At 40.9% G+C, this 17,153-nt stretch overlaps 1 protein-coding gene across 1 annotated transcript; it reads left to right on the top strand.

Annotated features, from left to right (window-relative positions):
- The first annotated feature begins 297 nt into the window (after positions 1-297).
- ANKRD13A (ankyrin repeat domain 13A) lies at positions 298-13,327 on the top strand. Its single transcript, XM_010292001.1, has 15 exons — positions 298-396; positions 2,775-2,907; positions 3,042-3,166; positions 3,608-3,653; positions 4,592-4,735; positions 5,183-5,378; positions 6,448-6,514; positions 7,946-8,027; positions 8,758-8,816; positions 9,745-9,881; positions 10,255-10,412; positions 10,877-10,990; positions 11,743-11,894; positions 12,148-12,212; positions 12,981-13,327. Exons 1-15 carry the CDS (start codon positions 298-300, stop codon positions 13,177-13,179), a joined length of 1,776 nt encoding a protein of 591 aa, XP_010290303.1. The 3' UTR covers positions 13,180-13,327.
- The last annotated feature ends 3,826 nt before the right edge of the window (positions 13,328-17,153 follow it).

The following is a 17,153-nucleotide window of genomic DNA, read 5'->3' as shown; positions in this document are numbered from 1 at the left end:
AGGGGACCCTCAGAAGTGGGGGGCACCGGGAGCAGAGGAGGCCCTCTGCAGTGGGGGGCCGAGGGGCGTGTCCGGGAGCAGGAGGACCCCAGGAGTGGGATTTTGCATGGGGTACCCCTTGGAGCAGGGTGAAGAGTTCGCAGGGGGTTGTGGCCCAGTGTGCCCCCCAGCACCTGGAGTAGGTGGGTACCAGGAGAGAGGGGAAGGTCAAGGCTTGAGTAATCTGGGGTCTCCAAAATAGAGGGGGGAACAGTGAGGGCAGGCACCCTGCTTCCCCCGCTCCTGCAGGTGTGTGGCATGATGAGTTCCCCTGGCAGGGCCAGCAGCGCCTTTCCCCTGCACGTCCTGGTCTGGAATAATGACTACAGGCGTCTGGACGAGGAGCTGCAGGACAAGGTAACTGTGACGCCCGGGCAGTAGAGGGGCCACTGTGGCACTGGTGACCCCAAAAGAGCTTGTGCCGTGGTACAAGGGGGTTTGGTGCCCCTTGCTTGCTGCATTTCTAGGGAGAAGTAACCTTAACGGTACTGCCAGGTCTGTTTGCTGGGCTTGTGGGATTGCTGCGCTTCTCTTTCTTTACCTATTTATTTGTGGTTGCGGGAGTGATGTAAGAAGGCGTAGGAATATACTTTTTGTTATGTAAGATACTAAACATTGACTTCTTGTTTGTAAAAGCTGTGCTCAGAGCATTTGAGTGCAGGTTGCAGAATAGCTCTATGGAAAATATTTGGACTTGTTGAAATAGATCAGGAATAGCAGATATGATGGATGTTAGTTTTTTTGTGTGTGCCAGAAAAACAATAAATATTGCTTATCTTAATGGGAAGTCAACATGCAGCAAAGGTGGCTGCTGCTGCCGAAGATGAAACCAGCCTCTAGCTTGCTGAGAACTAGCTGTTCTTACGGCTGCGTTGCTGTCCAAGACTGTGGGGGCAGCATTTTTATACTGGCTGTGATGTTTTCAGCATCTCTGGTAAAAAAATGGATCATTGTTTCATGCTGTAGAGTAGAAAAATACAAAGCCGTTCCCTCTCTGGGATAGCTAAGTGAGAAATGGTAATGATGTAAGGAAACGGTTGGAAAAGCTGCAGCGGAGCTTGAGCAGTAAACATCTGTCTTGCCGAGACGCTCTGTAAAAGCTCTGATATTCGCTAGTGTGGGGTATAGTTTGCAGAAGCAGAGCATATTAATTACATTATACCTGACACCACAAGTATATGAGCCAAAGATCAGCTGTGCCACCTCCTGACTAGTGATTATCATCTGCAATTCTAACGGTATATCACAATTTACTAATGCTTGCTTAGAGCATGCTCCTGTCCTATTTTTAGGAGAATCTTTGGAATGCAGTTTTTTATCTAATTCGTGTGATCTTATCCCTTAACAAAATCTTTAACCTTACTGGCACATTGCTTCTGTATGTTTATTTCTGTTCCAATAGTGTTCTCACCTGTGAAGGTTTGCCACTAAATAAGGAGCATTCTGCTTCTTATTAGTCTGAGACGGCAGCTTACACCTGTCAAGTGCTGCTTCCTACCTCAGATGCTTTATACTGTAAGGAAATGAGCAACGTGTGGAGATGGAATATGTCTGTCTCTTACTTCCTTTATCTGCTTTTAAATAACTTATTTTTTGAAGTATTCCAAAGATACATTTCCTCCTGCTTCCTTGGGATAAGCTTATTGCTGTTGGAGGGGTGCGTGAGGGAACCAAAAGACACTTGCCAGCTGCACTTGGTACAGCAAATGATGGGTAGAACATGTGGTTACCGGTTAACAGCAGCAAAAACGATTGGGAGGGACGCCTTCGAGTCCTTTACCTGTCAGTGCTGTAGGAAGTGGGGAAGCAAATTAATCACTGTTCCACCACAAAAGTGAAAAGAGAATGCTTTGAAATGAAGCTTTCCCTACTCTGTGTGTGATCTTTCCAACTTAATGCTGTCAGATAACCATGTTAACTTGCATAATAACTTTCCTCTCTTATTCTGCTATTGACTTTCCCCTTTTCCTTTAGTTATAGATGCTCTTCTGTTTCAAATCTCTAAGCTAATAGTGAAAAATATGTAAGGTATGAGTATGTTGTGCTTGCATGTTTTGGATATTTATGCCTGTGTAGTAGTTTGGTTTTTTTTTTTTTAGTGACTTGTACAAAATGCACTCACTCTTCATTGTGCTGTGTGTGTCAGTCAAATGGATGCTTTGTAAAATACCATTTGCTTCTATACTTTCAAAGAGCGCTATACAAAATTGATGTTGTATGCCCTGTTACTTCTGTTTTTTCCTCCTTCCCGCCCGCCCCGTTATGTTGTATAATGTTAAACCCTCTATTGGCCTCTTGCGCTGTTGACTGTCCATTGTGCAGTGCACACAGACTAGAACTCCTGTCTTCTCCTGAAAGACACCCCTTCTGAAGGGAGCCAGGAGGGGAAATAATTACAGGAGAAGAAATGAAAAGCATCAACAAGAACTCAGTTGTCTTACAGTGATATCAGTTCTTACCTTGTTGGTTTTATAGGCCCTGTTCTGCTTCTCTTTTTATTTCAGTGGGGAAGTAAGACTGCACTGTACGGAGTGCAGAAGGGCAGTACAGTACAATAGTGTTTGAAAACGGAGTCGGCTGTGCATCACAGACCGATACGTGTGAATACCTAGGGAATATTGACTCCTGGATTACTACTGAGGAGCTTTGTTTATATAAACTCCTCTCAGTGTGCTCTGATAAGTTGCATTTGACAGGACAGCTTCAGCATTATTTCTCTCTCGGATACTCAACAGGATGTTGATCAACGTGATCCACGAGGCCGGACCTTGTTGCACCTTGCTGTTTCCTTGGGTTATATAGAATCTGCCAAAGTTCTCCTTCAACACAAGGCAGACGTAACTAAAGAGAACGCACAGGGATGGACAGGTAAAGATAACTTGTAAAACGGAAGTTGTGTGTCAGTACTTTTTAGTTGCAGATGTTGTATTTTGACTGCTTTTACATTGTGTATTTTGCTCAGAAAGCAAACTGAAAATAGCTTGCGTCTGGATTTCTTTCAGTTTTACATGAGGCTGTCAGTACAGGAGATCCAGAGATGGTACAAATGATTCTGCAGCATCGGGACTACCAGCAGACCTCTATGACACTTGGAGGAGTTCCTGAATTACTCCAAAAGATTAATGAGGTAATTACTTAGTTTAAACCTCTTGCTTCACACCGTAATTCTCATTCAAGTAGTTCAGGTAAGTAAGCTGAAATCAGATGAGCAGTCGTGTTATCCATTTCAACTTGCATATTCCATACCCCTATGGGAGATGGAGACTTTTTCCTTGACTTTACTTTGAAATTCTTAGTAACAAACTCCAACATTGGAGGCTGAATCTTGATGGTGTTACTGCTCCTATAGTAAAATAAGGAAGAACAGTTTGTCAGAAAACAGCAGTAGTAGGCCAATGTCTTTTATGTTTTTTAGTTTCCATTTCATTTTTGTAAACCTTCATTTTCATGTCTCCAGTTCTGTTCTTTTTCGTTTTCCTTTATCTAAAATGTTCACAAAAAATGCTGTACTGAATGTCAAATTAAAACTTATTTCATAAAGTGTTCATAAAGTGCATTCCTTTTCCAGACTCCAGACTTTTATGTGGAAATGAAATGGGAGTTCACTAGCTGGGGTAAGAATCCTGGTCATTGTTACCTCCTTTTAACTGTAGACAAAGGGACTTGCTTATGTACAGATGTCACAAAAGATATGCAGAGAAATTTCTGCTCCCCAGAATACTTACCTTTTCACCTCTCAAAAGAGCCTCTTATATTTTTGTTGCACTATTATTCTTTGTTTCCTGTTTATCTGGTTGGTTTGTTGGGTTTTTTGGTTGTGGTTTTTTTCCTAATGGAGACTTTAGCCATTGTTAGAATCACTGAAGACTTTTCTTGGGGTTTTGTTTACCTATCTCTGGCTATCGACGATTAAGACAGTGATAACATATTTCATATATAGATGCACAGACTACTTATGAAGTACCTGCTCTTCTTTTAAAAGAGTGAATGCTAAGCCTTACAGTTGATATAATTTGCCAAATGGCAAACTATTAGACTGCTAGGAGATTGGGTTTATGCCATTTCTCATCTTTCAGTCTGAACTAGTCTTTTCCTTTTCATGTTCATCTGAAAATTAAAGTTGGTGGGTTTTGTCCCTAAGCTGATTGTTCCTAAAGCTAAAGAGGATGAGTATCTCGCCTCCTCTGGAATAATGATCATAGTACTGAGCAATCCTGTATCGGGGCTATAGCTTCTGCTTGAGTTCAGACTTCCTGGCCTCAAGTTGCGCCAGGGGAGGTTTAGATTGGATATTAGGAAAAATTTCTTCACTGAGAGAGTGGTCAGGTATTGGAACAGGCTGCCCAGGGAGGTGGTGGAGTCGCCATCTCTGGAAGTGTTCAAGAAACGTGTGGATGTGGCACTTCAGGACATGGTTTAGGGGACATGGTGGCGCTGGATTAATGGTTGGACTTGATCTTGAAGGTCCTTTCCAACCTAGTGATTCTGTGATTCCTGTGCTTTTAGTCTCCTGAATATTTTCTGTTTACACTTTTCTCATTTTCTTTTATAGTTCCACTGGTTTCTAGGGTTTGTCCAAGTGATGTCTGCCGCATCTGGAAAAGTGGTGCCAAGCTGCGTGTTGATATCACTTTGCTGGGCTTTGAAAATATGAGCTGGGAGAGAGGAAGGCGTAGTTTAATTTTCAAGGGAGAAGGTAAATATTTTAGCATGACTGCACCATTGATCACCAAATACTGTATCAGCCACAATGAGAAACCCCGGTTTTGTTCAAAAAGACCTGTTAAGGCCGAATGCTGAATTTTAAAAGTTTTATATTTGTATTCCATGAATGTCTAGTAGAGATACTGTTTCGTGGTGTAACATAATGGCTTAATTTCTTTGCTGTGAGTACATCTGAGGTCAAAATTTGGTAATAGGGCTAAAATTTTACTTCAGTCTCTTACTTACTTCTCCTCCTTCTGTTCTCCTCCCCCCTCCAATAAAAAACCAAATTCTAGATACAGCTCCAAATTTGATCTTAGCTGAGAGCAAAATACAGTGAATTAGCATCCACCCTGATTCGATATACAGTATCTTCTCAGTTTTTCTTTCTGGAATAATGTTGCTAAGTTTTTAGATTGAAATGTACCATTTCCAACAGATACTGGAGGTTGGGCAGAACTAATTGAGATAAATCATGATGATAAATTTGTTACAACGGAGCGTTTTGAGATTTCCCAACACATGAAACGTTTGACACTGGGATCTATGACACCAAAAAGAAAAGACGTGGAAAGACGCCTTACATCTCCAATTATTAATACGTGCCTTGATACAAAAAATATTGCTTTTGAGAGGTAAGATACAAAGTTTCTGCTAACAAATGAACACTTTAAGATTATGGATGGTCATACTTGCAATAAAGCTTTAAAGACAACCTCTTAAAAGTCCTGGTAATAAAAACTTCTAAGGCTAGGTCTGAAATTACTTTAAACTTTACATACCATTAGGTAAAGAAATCTGGCTTGATCAATTTGCTGCTATTGCTTGGCAAAAATTTCCAGTTCAAAGAACTGACTAGCAGAAAGATTCCAGTTTATCATATTAGTGAGATCAATGTTAATGTCTCATTACACGTTTGCATTTCACCCAAATCCATAAGTATAGCGTTGAAACTAATGGGCCAGCACTTGCATCTGGTAGCTAAGTCAGTCAAGTCTCCTATTAATACTTTAAATAAAAATACGTCTATTGTGCCTGTGGAAAGACGCGTATTTGTCTTCCTCGTTTACTACATGTGTTCATCCAGGTATCTGTCACCTTAGTTCAAAGAACCCTTCTTACAAAGTTCCTTTTGGAGCAGTAAAAATGCCGCAAGATCGTGCTGTAAACAAGCATTTTCAAAGTGAAATGTATAATTCCAGCATCTTTCTCCTGAATATTTTGTACCCTTTCAAAGCTACCCAGAATCAGTCCCTGTGATGTTAGTGGCTGCAGCATCTACACTTCCAGAAACTAAGATTTCCTAGACAGAAGTATTCTTACCATCCAGTTCCCCAAATTGCAATGACAGGTTACTTTTGTAATTAAAATGTGTGTTAAAAGCTGCCATGTCCAGGCTGTCGAAAAAATAATTTGGTAAGTTTTTAGGCTGTCATCCTCCTTTGTGGCTCAGGTATCCTCATCTCAGTCTAAAATCTGTGAGCCTTTGTGAGGCTTTGGCTGTGGACTGAATAAGAACAGAAACAGCACGACTTCCTCAGCCCTCTTGGCATGTGTGTGTGAGGACTGATTGACTTGGGCTTTTGTCTGGGATTAAAAATCAAATAACCTATCAAATATTTAAAAACAATTTTAGAAAACTGGGCTGGGGATTGTGTAGAAATGCAACTGTAATAGACGCTTGTGATTTTCACTTCTTGTCAGAACCACATCTGGATTCTGGGTATGGAGGACAGAAAAAGCGGAAGGTGTAAATGGTTATGAAGCAAAGGTAAAGCCTGTTCTATATAATTAAGAGGTCTTACAGTGAACTGAAGTGTGATTCTGTTTTGCCTTTATTTCCTGAATATTTTGGCTTCTAAACTTCCCATCGAGAGCTTTATTGTGTTGCCAGCAGAACTGGGCAGGAGTGAGGAACTTCAAGGCTGCCAAGCTTGTGGGAGGGATGGTGCCTGTATGGAGGAATGTCAGTAGGGGCCTTAGTGGAGAGGGAGGATCAAAGCATTTCAGGAGAAGAGGGACAAAATATAAAGCATAACTGCTAGAACTCCCTTCCATCCAAAAACTGGAATTGAACTAATTCTTGAATGTTGCTTAAAAGACAAGGAACCCACTGGTGAAGTGCCTTGAGCCCTCTCTAGTAGCAGTATTGCAAGGCAATAACAGCCTCCCGCTGCCATGAGTTGCATCACGAGTTCAAGTAATAAAAGACTGCTGGTAAATTAAAGACCCTGACCATGCTCATGAGTCATGCAGTTGCTTAGATTTGTTCCGTGTGACACTGCTTTTGTCTTCCATTTCACTTTAGTGAAATATTTTTGAAGATGGCTTTACAGCCTTACTGGTTTAGGTACTTAAGTTAATAATCACAAGAATTAACTTCCCCGATTCGTAAGTCTGTGTTTACTCTGGGTTTTGGAATTTGTGCAATAAACCATGTTTTGTAATTTCATTTAACAGAAGGGTAGGTGTAGAAAGTTATTCAGCATTTATATGAAGATTTTTCTCGTAAGACTGCAGGACTATTCAGTTGGACGTTGGGGTTCATTAGTGTTCCTGCAGAATTAAACTATCACTAAGTTTCATTTGGAAGGTCTTATGAGTGACCTGTTTAGAAACATTATTATCTGACTTTCCTTCCCTGCTCTGTCTTAAAATCTCTGCCCAGGTTGGGGTTCTTTCCAGCAAGCTTGGAAATTCCTGTCTAGTTTTGAGGCTGGTTTAGTTACTTACACAAGCATGTTTAAAAGCATGAATGTGCTTTCCAGGAACTTGGTTGAGAGGCTGACTTCTGTTGCCGTTGAAGTCGGTGACCAACCTCCTTTGCTATTCTTTCGGCACAGGGTGCTTGCAAGATTAATGCTGTCTGGAGATACTCCGGTGTATGTTTTGCAGGGTTTTCTTATTTCATCAACTTGCCCAGCAGGTGGCATGGAGTTTCAGCCTTATCATAGGTCTGTCAAGAATATATTATATAGAATTTCCATTATACCAAAGCGAATAGAAGAAAATAGAAAAAGAAGTGCAGCATTTCCTGTTCATCACCAGTATGTTAAAGATTAAGATCTTTGTCAATGACAGGCAGATACATGCTGCTTTATTCTGTCTTTAGGTTTGTATACATGGTGTTTTACTAGAGAGAACTCTCTTAATCTGTGACACTTTTTGGTTTTGTCCTTGTACCTTTTTTATTTTTTTAAAGGTATACATTGCAAACAATGTGAATGTGGTTACAAAAATCCGAACGGAACATTTAACAGAAGAGGAGAAGAAAAGATATAAAGGTAGTTTTCCTGTAGGATAACTGGAAATAGAACCTTTTGGCGCTCTGATACCTTCTCTGAGTGACTGCAGGAGAACTGGGCAGATAGACAGGGGAAATAACTGTTCTTGCTGACCTTGCCCTGCTTTAGTTTCACATGTTGGGTGCCTGAGGTAGCTCATTACTTGACTCCTAGCTTACAAATGAATCAGTATTTATCCTAGCTGTATTTAGAGAAAACAGCAGCCATTTAAAACTGTTGAAGGTTTATTGAGAGTTTCAAAAGGCTGCACTTTTCCATGTTTTTTCCTGCTCTGGAAGTATATTCATGCCTTTGCTTCACTTTGGCCATGATTACAAGATTCACGTAGGTTTTGTTTGCTTGGACTTTTTGTTTTGTTTTGGTCCACTGCTTGCTGGTATTTAAAACAGAGTAAGGAGTGACCACCCAGTAGCCTTGTATGGAAACACTGCCCTTCATTGGCCTGCCTAGGAGGAGAGGCACTGTGAATAGTAAAGCTATCTGCTAATGATAGAAACTACTGAAAATCTTTGTCTCTGTTCTGTGTATTGTACCCATTTTATACTGTCACCTTTAGGTCCTGGGCTTGCCATGTAAAGCTTAGGGGAAATGTGAACGGCTTACTTCACTTTGGATTAGAAGCCTTGCTTGTTAGCCTGGTGTGTATGTAAATTTTACTGCAAATTAACAATAATAGCTATTTTTGGGTTTTCCCTTTTGTTATCTGAAGCTGACAGGAACCCCCTGGAATCATTTCTGGGTACAGTGGAGCATGAGTATGGTGCTCAGGTGAGTGTCTTTAACATTGAAACAGGTCACTGCAGTGCAGGGATCTGTGCTGATAGGAATTCCAGGTGTGTGGAATTGCCTCGTTTCCTTAGTTTGACAGCAGATGCACAGAACTCAAAGTCTCGTTTGATAACGAGGTCTAAATTTTCACTGAGAATGTTTTTGTTTGTTTTAAGCCCTCAAATGTTCTGTATGAATAGCAGGTACCTCCTTCTGAACACTCTTATGAAAAAGAGATAGAATCCGTTAGCACAGCAAGAGCCGGGGTGTGAGCAGTGGCAGTAAATCTGAGCAAGCACAGATCTTAGAGTCAACCCACCAGTAATCTGGGAAGACATGTCCACAGACCGGCAGGAGCTTCAGGTGGGAGATAGTGCTAGCATGGTGATCGTTGGACAAAGATATGAGAGGGTGAAGTGACATGTTAGCACACTGCTCTTCAGCAGCTCGAAGGAAAGCCATGTATCCTGTGTTGATAATGATTTCAATATGGCTTTAGAAACTCCCTTGCATCTGTACATGCTTAAGTAGATAATAGATTTGCCAACTGCTGGCTCTGTATCAGGACAGCATTGCAGATCTTTCGTAGACCTAGAGATTTTTTTCTTTAAAATACCCCATCGAAGTTTTGTCTTTAATAAAGGATTTGGGGCCTAGAAATGCTGTAGCTTGTGTGCGCGTCACTGGTCGGTTTCTAGCTTTGAAGTATTTAAGTAGATTTTCCTGTCTCTAAAATGCTTGGAGATTTTTAACCTCAATAGAAAGCATCCTAAACGCATGCACTTGTATTTATGGCTTTGTGTCACTGGTGTCTAAAATAGAGAATGAGTTACTTCACAAGAGGTAACTGAAAAGTTTCTTATAGTAGGCACTGTCTATTTGTTCTGTACTTTTGTGTTGGGTTCTTTTCCCCTCTCTTCCCTTGTAGAGTACAACCAAGACAACAGAGTATGCTGCAAGTAACAATCCTACTGCTATTACTCTGGAGGAATACTTTGACCCAGAATTTGATTTGAAAGGTAGAGACATAGGAAGACCGAAAGAAGTCACCATTCGAACGCAGAAGTGAGAAATAAAATTTTAACTATTTCTAGTTTGTCTCTGCCCAGTTATCTAATCTCTGGAAACCCCTTTTACTAATAGGTGTGGTTTTCCCCCAGCTTTCAAAATTAATCAAAAGAGAGATCTTGAAGTATTCAGCTATAGTCTAATTCTTCTTCCACTAAGTCAAAGAAAACATTTGGACTAGTGCTGTAACTTTTTAGGAACCTCCTGTGCTTTGCCTTTAGCCTGACCAGGAATGTGGTTTGGTTTCTCAGAGCAGTAACTGCTCTGACTCTTTGAAATGTATGAAGCAGGTGACAATGCTATGTATCTTGCTTTGCATCTGTTCCTAAACTGTAAACTTAGCATGTTTTTATGCAACTTTCTCTTTAAGATTTAAAGCAACCTTGTGGATGAGTGAAGAGTTTCCCTTGTCTCTTATGGAACAAGTCACTCCAATCATAGATCTGATGGCCAGAACTAGTGCTCATTTTGCCAGACTTAGGGATTTCATCACTCTGGAATTTCCACCAGGTTTTCCTGTCAAAATTGGTAATATTTAGCAATTTTTATTTCCATTCTTTCCATTGATTTTGCAGCATATTTTTACAAGAACCATGTTAGTTTTTTACTAGCCATCTCACTGATATCTAAAACTGAGAAGCCAGACATACGTTGTCTTGTACATCTGGGGTCATGGAGTCCAAATCCTAAATGACCCGTAGAGAAGTATAGTTTTAAAGACAGTATCATTTCAGTAAGAATGAGCTGTTGCTAGCCCTTTCCTCTTAGCTTCAGTGCCTTAGATTTGGCAAATCTTATTATAAAACAAGAGATTTGGAGAGAGAGAATGACTAAGGGCAACTTCTTGGTGAAGTGAGTTACTATATACTTTGTCATGTTGGGATGCTGCTTCTGGAATATATTCAATAAACATGTAAGGGTTTGATGTAGCTGTAAGTGTGGAAGTGAATGAGAGAGTTCTCTTTTTGATTGACTTGTACCCTTTCTTATAGAAATTCCCTTATTTCATGTGCTGAATGCCCGAATTACATTTGAAAATGTCAATGGCTGCAGGACAGCTGACAAAACGTCATCACAAACGGTTGGAGGTGCACAGTGTGATTCAGGTAAGGAGTGGAAAGATGCAGTGATCGCATCTTTTTACATTTCTGTCAGTGGAATGAACAGGAGAGAGGGATGGGTTAACTGCAGAGAATGAAACCTTCACAGGTGAGAAGAAGCCGCAATGCGTAACAGCTGATCTGGAGTGTGTGATACTGACCATGCCCACCCATTCTGCCCCTTCCATGCCTGCCAGACTGACTAAACTGAGCTCTAGCAAGCTTTCCCAAGTATTTTGAGGTCTAAATTCTGCTGCAAGCTATTGCTATGGGAAGTGGAATACAAAATTGCTGTAAGTGACAGCTCAGTCTGCATGCTCTTTCAGAAGAGAGTGGATTACGTTTGAGCAGGGCACCCATGACTGTATATCCAGTGATACTCTGTCCTATGAGCTGTTGCAGACCTATTCATTAAGAATAACCTCAGAAGAGCCACTGCACTGTTTATCTTTTGCAACTGTGGGGTTTTTTTTTTTTCCCCATCTGTTTTTCTCAGAGTTCAGCCACCTTAGCGCTCTGCTGCACACCGGTTTTATTTGTGTAACGTGCCAGCATCCTAAAGAAAGTCTGCATTCTGTCTTGCTGCTGTGCTTGTTTGCCACAGAAGTCTTTCAAAGCCTGTTGGTATTTTTAGCAAGGTGGTTTATGTGAATTTTTGGAAGTAACTTAATCATGCATAAGCATTAATTGGAATTTTCTAAGTTACAACTTGTAAAAATGTACTATGCCGTGTTTGTAACTATATTTGCCTTCTGTAGGTGCTAATTTCGAGGTTGACCAGTCAGTGTTTGAGATTCCCAAATCTTACCATGTCCAAGATGATGGTAGGAACATACACGTGCAGGATGAAGATAACGAAATCATGCAGTTTGCTATTCAGCAGAGTTTGTTGGAATCTGGTGGAAATAAAGTAAGTGTGCTGTAATCTGTGCAGTGCAGGTCTGACAGGTTTGACAAGGGCAGTGCAGCGATAGCTGCATCTCTAAATTAAATCTGTGTGTGGAAAGTGTCATGTAGAACCTATTTTTCTACAAACCTCAGAAGAGAAAAAATACAGTAACATATTTCAAAGAAGACATACGAGTGATTTAAGTTACCTTTCAGTGAGTTGCGCTGCAGATCTCTTAACTGCTGTGGAATTGTCTGTCTTTCCCCATTTCTAGGAAGTGGGAGTGCATTCCAATGGAGCAGTTGCATATTCACAGGACTTCAATATACAGTATCAGAGGTAACTAATTTTTTTTTCCACATCAAGCCATGCAGTGACAGAGCAAAAATACTTCCAAGAGCAGCATGAAGCAATTTTGCAAATTTTTTTTTACATGTTCATAGCAGATGCACAGAACTCAAAGTCTCTTTCCTTGTGCTTCTTCTAACTTTTACTTTTCCAAGAAGCAGGGACTCCAAACGGGGCCTGCCTGGCTTATATGGTATAGCTCTTTAGATCAGCTGTGGGACTGGTCTACTCACGTAATGGATTTATTACCCAACAAATAAATACAGTCCTTCTGTTCTGTTCTTAAGCTGTGAATTTGGGCCCTCTGCATTGAATGTTTGTTTATTAGATGCTGCGCGCTCCAGGGTAGCTCTTCTAGCAGCATATATTTAACGGACCCTTGAGAATATGCTCTGTGGGGTCTTCCTGCAGTTAAGTGCAAAGAAATTTTTGTGCACACAAAGAACTGCATCCTCTTGGTTCTTTTGTACATGGAAAATGTTACCTTTAAACTAGGTGAGAATGCTTTTAGAAACCCATTGAAAATGTAGCTGTTAGTATGTCTGACAAATTCTGAGGAACCTTCAAAGAATAGGTTTTACCTTGGGAATTTTAGGGATGCTGGAACAACTGCTCTCTTATCCTGAAAACTGCTTTCCGCCCTCTGGGGAGAGATTTTCAGGCTTGCCATTAGAAAACAGTTGCTAGGAAGGATCATTGCAGGAAACACAAAATAGGCTCTGTCTCTTACTTCTTGGAATTCTTCTTTTTCTTCTTCAGAGCACTGCAGGAGAGCTATCTAACAAGCTCAGGTAACTCACACTGCAGCACCCCTAGTGAACCTTCCAGTTTTGAAAAAGACTTACAGCTTGCCATGGAGTTGTCTGTCCGAGAGCAGGAGGAACGGGAGAAGCAACGTCGTGAAGAGGAAGATGCAGAGCTTCAGCAAGTTTTACAGCTTTCTCTTCTGGAAAAATAATTCCATAGTGATCTCCTGAAATAAGGATGACCAAATCTGCATAAAACTGAAGGCTTTCAGAGCTATCAGTCTGAAGACCACTCCTGGATTGCTTAAGTAAACATTTCACCTGCCTTCTTAGTTGGCACCATCAGCTACAGAAAGCTGATTTATTTTTGTTTGAGGGATTTTCAGATCACGGGACTTTGCATCTGTCTCCCCAACCGTGCAGTCTTAACTTTGAATGAAAGTTGTTATCTAAACTTATTTATTGAAGAGCAGATGGAAATTTTGCTTAGCATCAGGACATAGGATTGCAGTAAAGCTTGAAAACCTGATTTATGGGGAGTTCAGGAGAGAAACTTCATTACTTACCAAAGAAACACTCATGTTTGGTCATTTCTGAGTAACTCAAAGCCATTGTCTGTTTTTTTCCATTTGTTACGTGGAAGAGTATCTATATAGCCCTACACGCGTACGGTAGTTCTTCGTGCTGACAGTGTACCATGCTGACAGATATTTTCTGTTAGTTTTGTTTGTATGTGATTATCTCTTTAGTTACTGAGATTTTTATCATGTGCTCCTGCTTCAGAGGGATAATTTTGTACTTGAACAGCTAAACCAAGCTCAAGATTAAACTAGTGCTTTCTGAAAAAGGACAAAACAAGTAGCCAGTAAAATTTTAGATCCTAAAATGGGACCATCTGCCTAGTAAAGTAGCAGTTTCTGCAGTGATTCAAAACCAGCTAGCTCCCATAGTCAGAGGGCAGCAAGAAAATATGCGGTAGATACAGGTGCTTCTTGCGATCACTTGGTGTGCGTGCATGAGTGCATGCCTGTGTGTGGGTGCTAAATTCAAATAGAAAAAAAAATCAGGTGAAATTTTAATGTATACTTATTGGAAGACAAGTTTTAATTCTGTCATCTGAAAGGGAAATGTGTGTTGCTTTTTAAAATTCAAATGCTCATCCTTCATGTGAATACATATATTTTTTTATATGAGTATTTTTATTGATTTTAAAACAAGCCAATAGGACTACACTCATAAAAATGGTATTGTAACAATTAACTAGTATGTTTTAACCAGCTTTCCTCAGGTCTTTCATCATACAATATATTTGTAGCTATTTTATCTGCACTTCTATCAGTGTTTACAGTACTTACACTGTGACTCTCAAGTGCACTCCATAAGTACACAATGTACATCCACAGGAAAGCCTTACAGTAGTTAAATATGAGCAATATTCCTCGGTTCTGGCTGGCAGAAGCGTGAAGAACCTATGGTACATACGGTCTGACCTTGCTACCTAATCCTGCACTTGTTTCTTGGGCAAAACAGGGTGGTTCTGTGTAACCAACTATTAACCAGTATAAAATTGCTCTGAAACAGACTTGATTGTAACCAGTGAGATGGTTGGTAACTTGGAACCCTATTTTAAACCAATAATCCATTGTTTTACGTAGCGAATGATACCAATTCCTTCAGTGTACACTAGAACCGGTATATCTGCACCATTTTTGTTTCATGATACAGCTTGCATCCCTAAATAGCTTACTTGGTGTTTGCAGGAATGTGGAGACTTTTCTTGCACAATGGCAGTGGTCTATTGGAATTGCATCTTTCTTTGAGAAGGGGATTACTGTGACTGTCACAGTTGGAAGAAAAGGGAGTAAGTCTTGCATTGAGGTCTTGACAAAGTTGTGAGGTAGGAGATGAAACTGTGGGGTTTTTTCCTCCAGCAGAAATAAAGAGTGCTGTTGCCTTTATAAAACCATCTGCCTGACACTGCTTTTTTTCTCTTAAGCATTTCAAAGGGGTAGGGGGGAATATCTCTTTTTCAGGCTGACTTAATTCTCAGGTTTCTTCTTGTAAAGTAAAGAATATTGAGCAATTTCAGTTCAAGTTCTGTTACGGTCCTGCTTCTTAGTCTGGGCCTGTAAAAAAATTTTGGTGGGTTTCTTTTCTTTCTGTGACATTTGCATCGTTCCATCTAAATGAGAAGGCCCTGCTTCCCTGAAACAGGTGCTGCTTTTCTTAAATCTTACATCTCACACTATATGGGTAAGAAATATCCTCTGATCCTCTCTCTGTGCTGGAAAGAAAAACAAAGATACTGCACGATGTCGCACTACCCACACAGACACGAGGTTTTTTTCTAACATGGTAACTGGAGTCTTTTTTTTAAATGGTTCAATCTACCTTTTTGCTGCATTTTTGTACGTTAAAGATGATATTATCATCTATGAAACTATCAAAGAGAGTTTGGTTTTAGTCTGAGACAGACCCATAATCCCTGGAAACATTTTTCTGACATTTTCAGCCAACATTTGCCTCTCCCTGCTTTGAAAAGGGATCAGTACAATACAGACAGTCCGAAGGCGACAGGCATGGGGTGGCAGGACGTCAGTGCTCTTCATTCGTTTCTGTATGTACCTTTTTGTGAGTAACGGAGATAAGAGCAGCTCAGCAGCGGGTTGCACGCTGTGTTTAATATTAATGCTGAGACTGCTATAACAAAGCTGAGTCCAACTTCTCTTTCCAAGGAAGCTTGAGGCTTACGTAGGAACGCAGCAGCTCAGTTACAAATAGCTGTAGTCTGTTCTAAAACTGGAACTAGCTTTTCAAATTCTGTAAATTGATGCTATTTCCACAGTGTCAGTGCTGTTTGTTCCAGAAAGTGAGACAAAGTATGTACTTTTTTGTGCTCTTGGACTCTTGTTTCAATGTACAACAATTCATGATGTGCTTAATTTGGAAGTCCTTACGGTGCTTTGGCTGACTTGTTTCAAAGTAGAGTCTTCATGATGGAGTCAACTGAACTTCACCTGTTCATGCCTGCCAGGACCTGCACCATGCTTGCAGGATGAGCTCTCATTTTCAGTTTACTGTTCACGGTTTCTTGCTAACAAATATATGTGAAAGCGGGGACCTCACCCTCCTCTTCCCTTGCTGCTGAAAAGAGGGCAAGAACTGTAAGATTATGAGAGGTGGGAAATGGGACTGCCTCATCCCTTCATACAGCTACAGCCGAGTTAATAACAAACAGAACGTGCATGAATAAATAAAGAGTACTGGACAGTTTACTTAGCTTTTTATTTGTACAAAGGGACATAGCAGGGAGCAAAGAACGAATGCAAACAAGAACGCTGCCGCAGGGAACCCAGAGCTGTAGCTGCAAGCTATACCGTTCACCCCGCCATGAACAGCACCCGGCCACACGCCAACTTCTGCACCAGGTGAAGGACCGAGCAAAGTCAGTGATACAGGACCCAGTGATCAAAAAAAGGAAAGGAACAGTGTTACTTTGCTTCCTCACTCACGTTTCGCTTAGATTAGTAACTACATCTGTCCCAGGCCAGCCTCCTACTGTTATCTTACTAAGAAAGCAGCAGCAAAGAAAGTCCCCCGTTGCAATGAGAGTGGTCAGTGTCCTTTAAAACAAACTGAACCAAAAACACGTCCAGTGCAGCACAAGGTTTTAAAGAACAGGTCAATACAATTGTTCCAGAAGTTGAAGTTTTAAAACACTAAATAAATTACTATCCAAAACACCCCTATGTTAAATAACAAAGTAATACTTAAAAAGCAAAATCCAGTTACTACTTACAGCAGTGCAAAAGAAAGTAGCAGCATTCATATGCAAGTGTGATTTCAGTGTAAACACTTGAAGTTATTACTGAAAATGCCTAGAACGGGTCTGTCCAGAGCTTAAACACAAAGTACTTCCAGGGAACCTGACCCAGCAGTCTCGAGCATCTGGCTTGCCAGCTCCTGGAGGCTTCTATTTCCAGGAGGCCAGTAGCCAGCCGGGGAGCACAGATCCACCGGCAAGGAGACGAGCATGCAGCACAGGCTGGAAATGCTCGCCCGCGGGCCGGTTCGTAGCAGGTTCGGCACGGCTCTTTTGGTGCAAGGCTGCTCGCGGGTATTTAGCCAAGGGTTAAAGCAAGTAACGCCAGGAGTGACCCGCCTGTCCCTGCTACACCAGGATCCG

Source organism: Phaethon lepturus, unplaced genomic scaffold, assembly GCF_000687285.1.
Source record: "Phaethon lepturus isolate BGI_N335 unplaced genomic scaffold, ASM68728v1 scaffold47177, whole genome shotgun sequence".
Classification (NCBI taxonomy): domain Eukaryota; kingdom Metazoa; phylum Chordata; class Aves; order Phaethontiformes; family Phaethontidae; genus Phaethon; species Phaethon lepturus.
The sequence above is the reverse complement of the archived record's forward strand: the minus strand, read 5'-3'. Positions and strand labels throughout refer to the sequence as shown.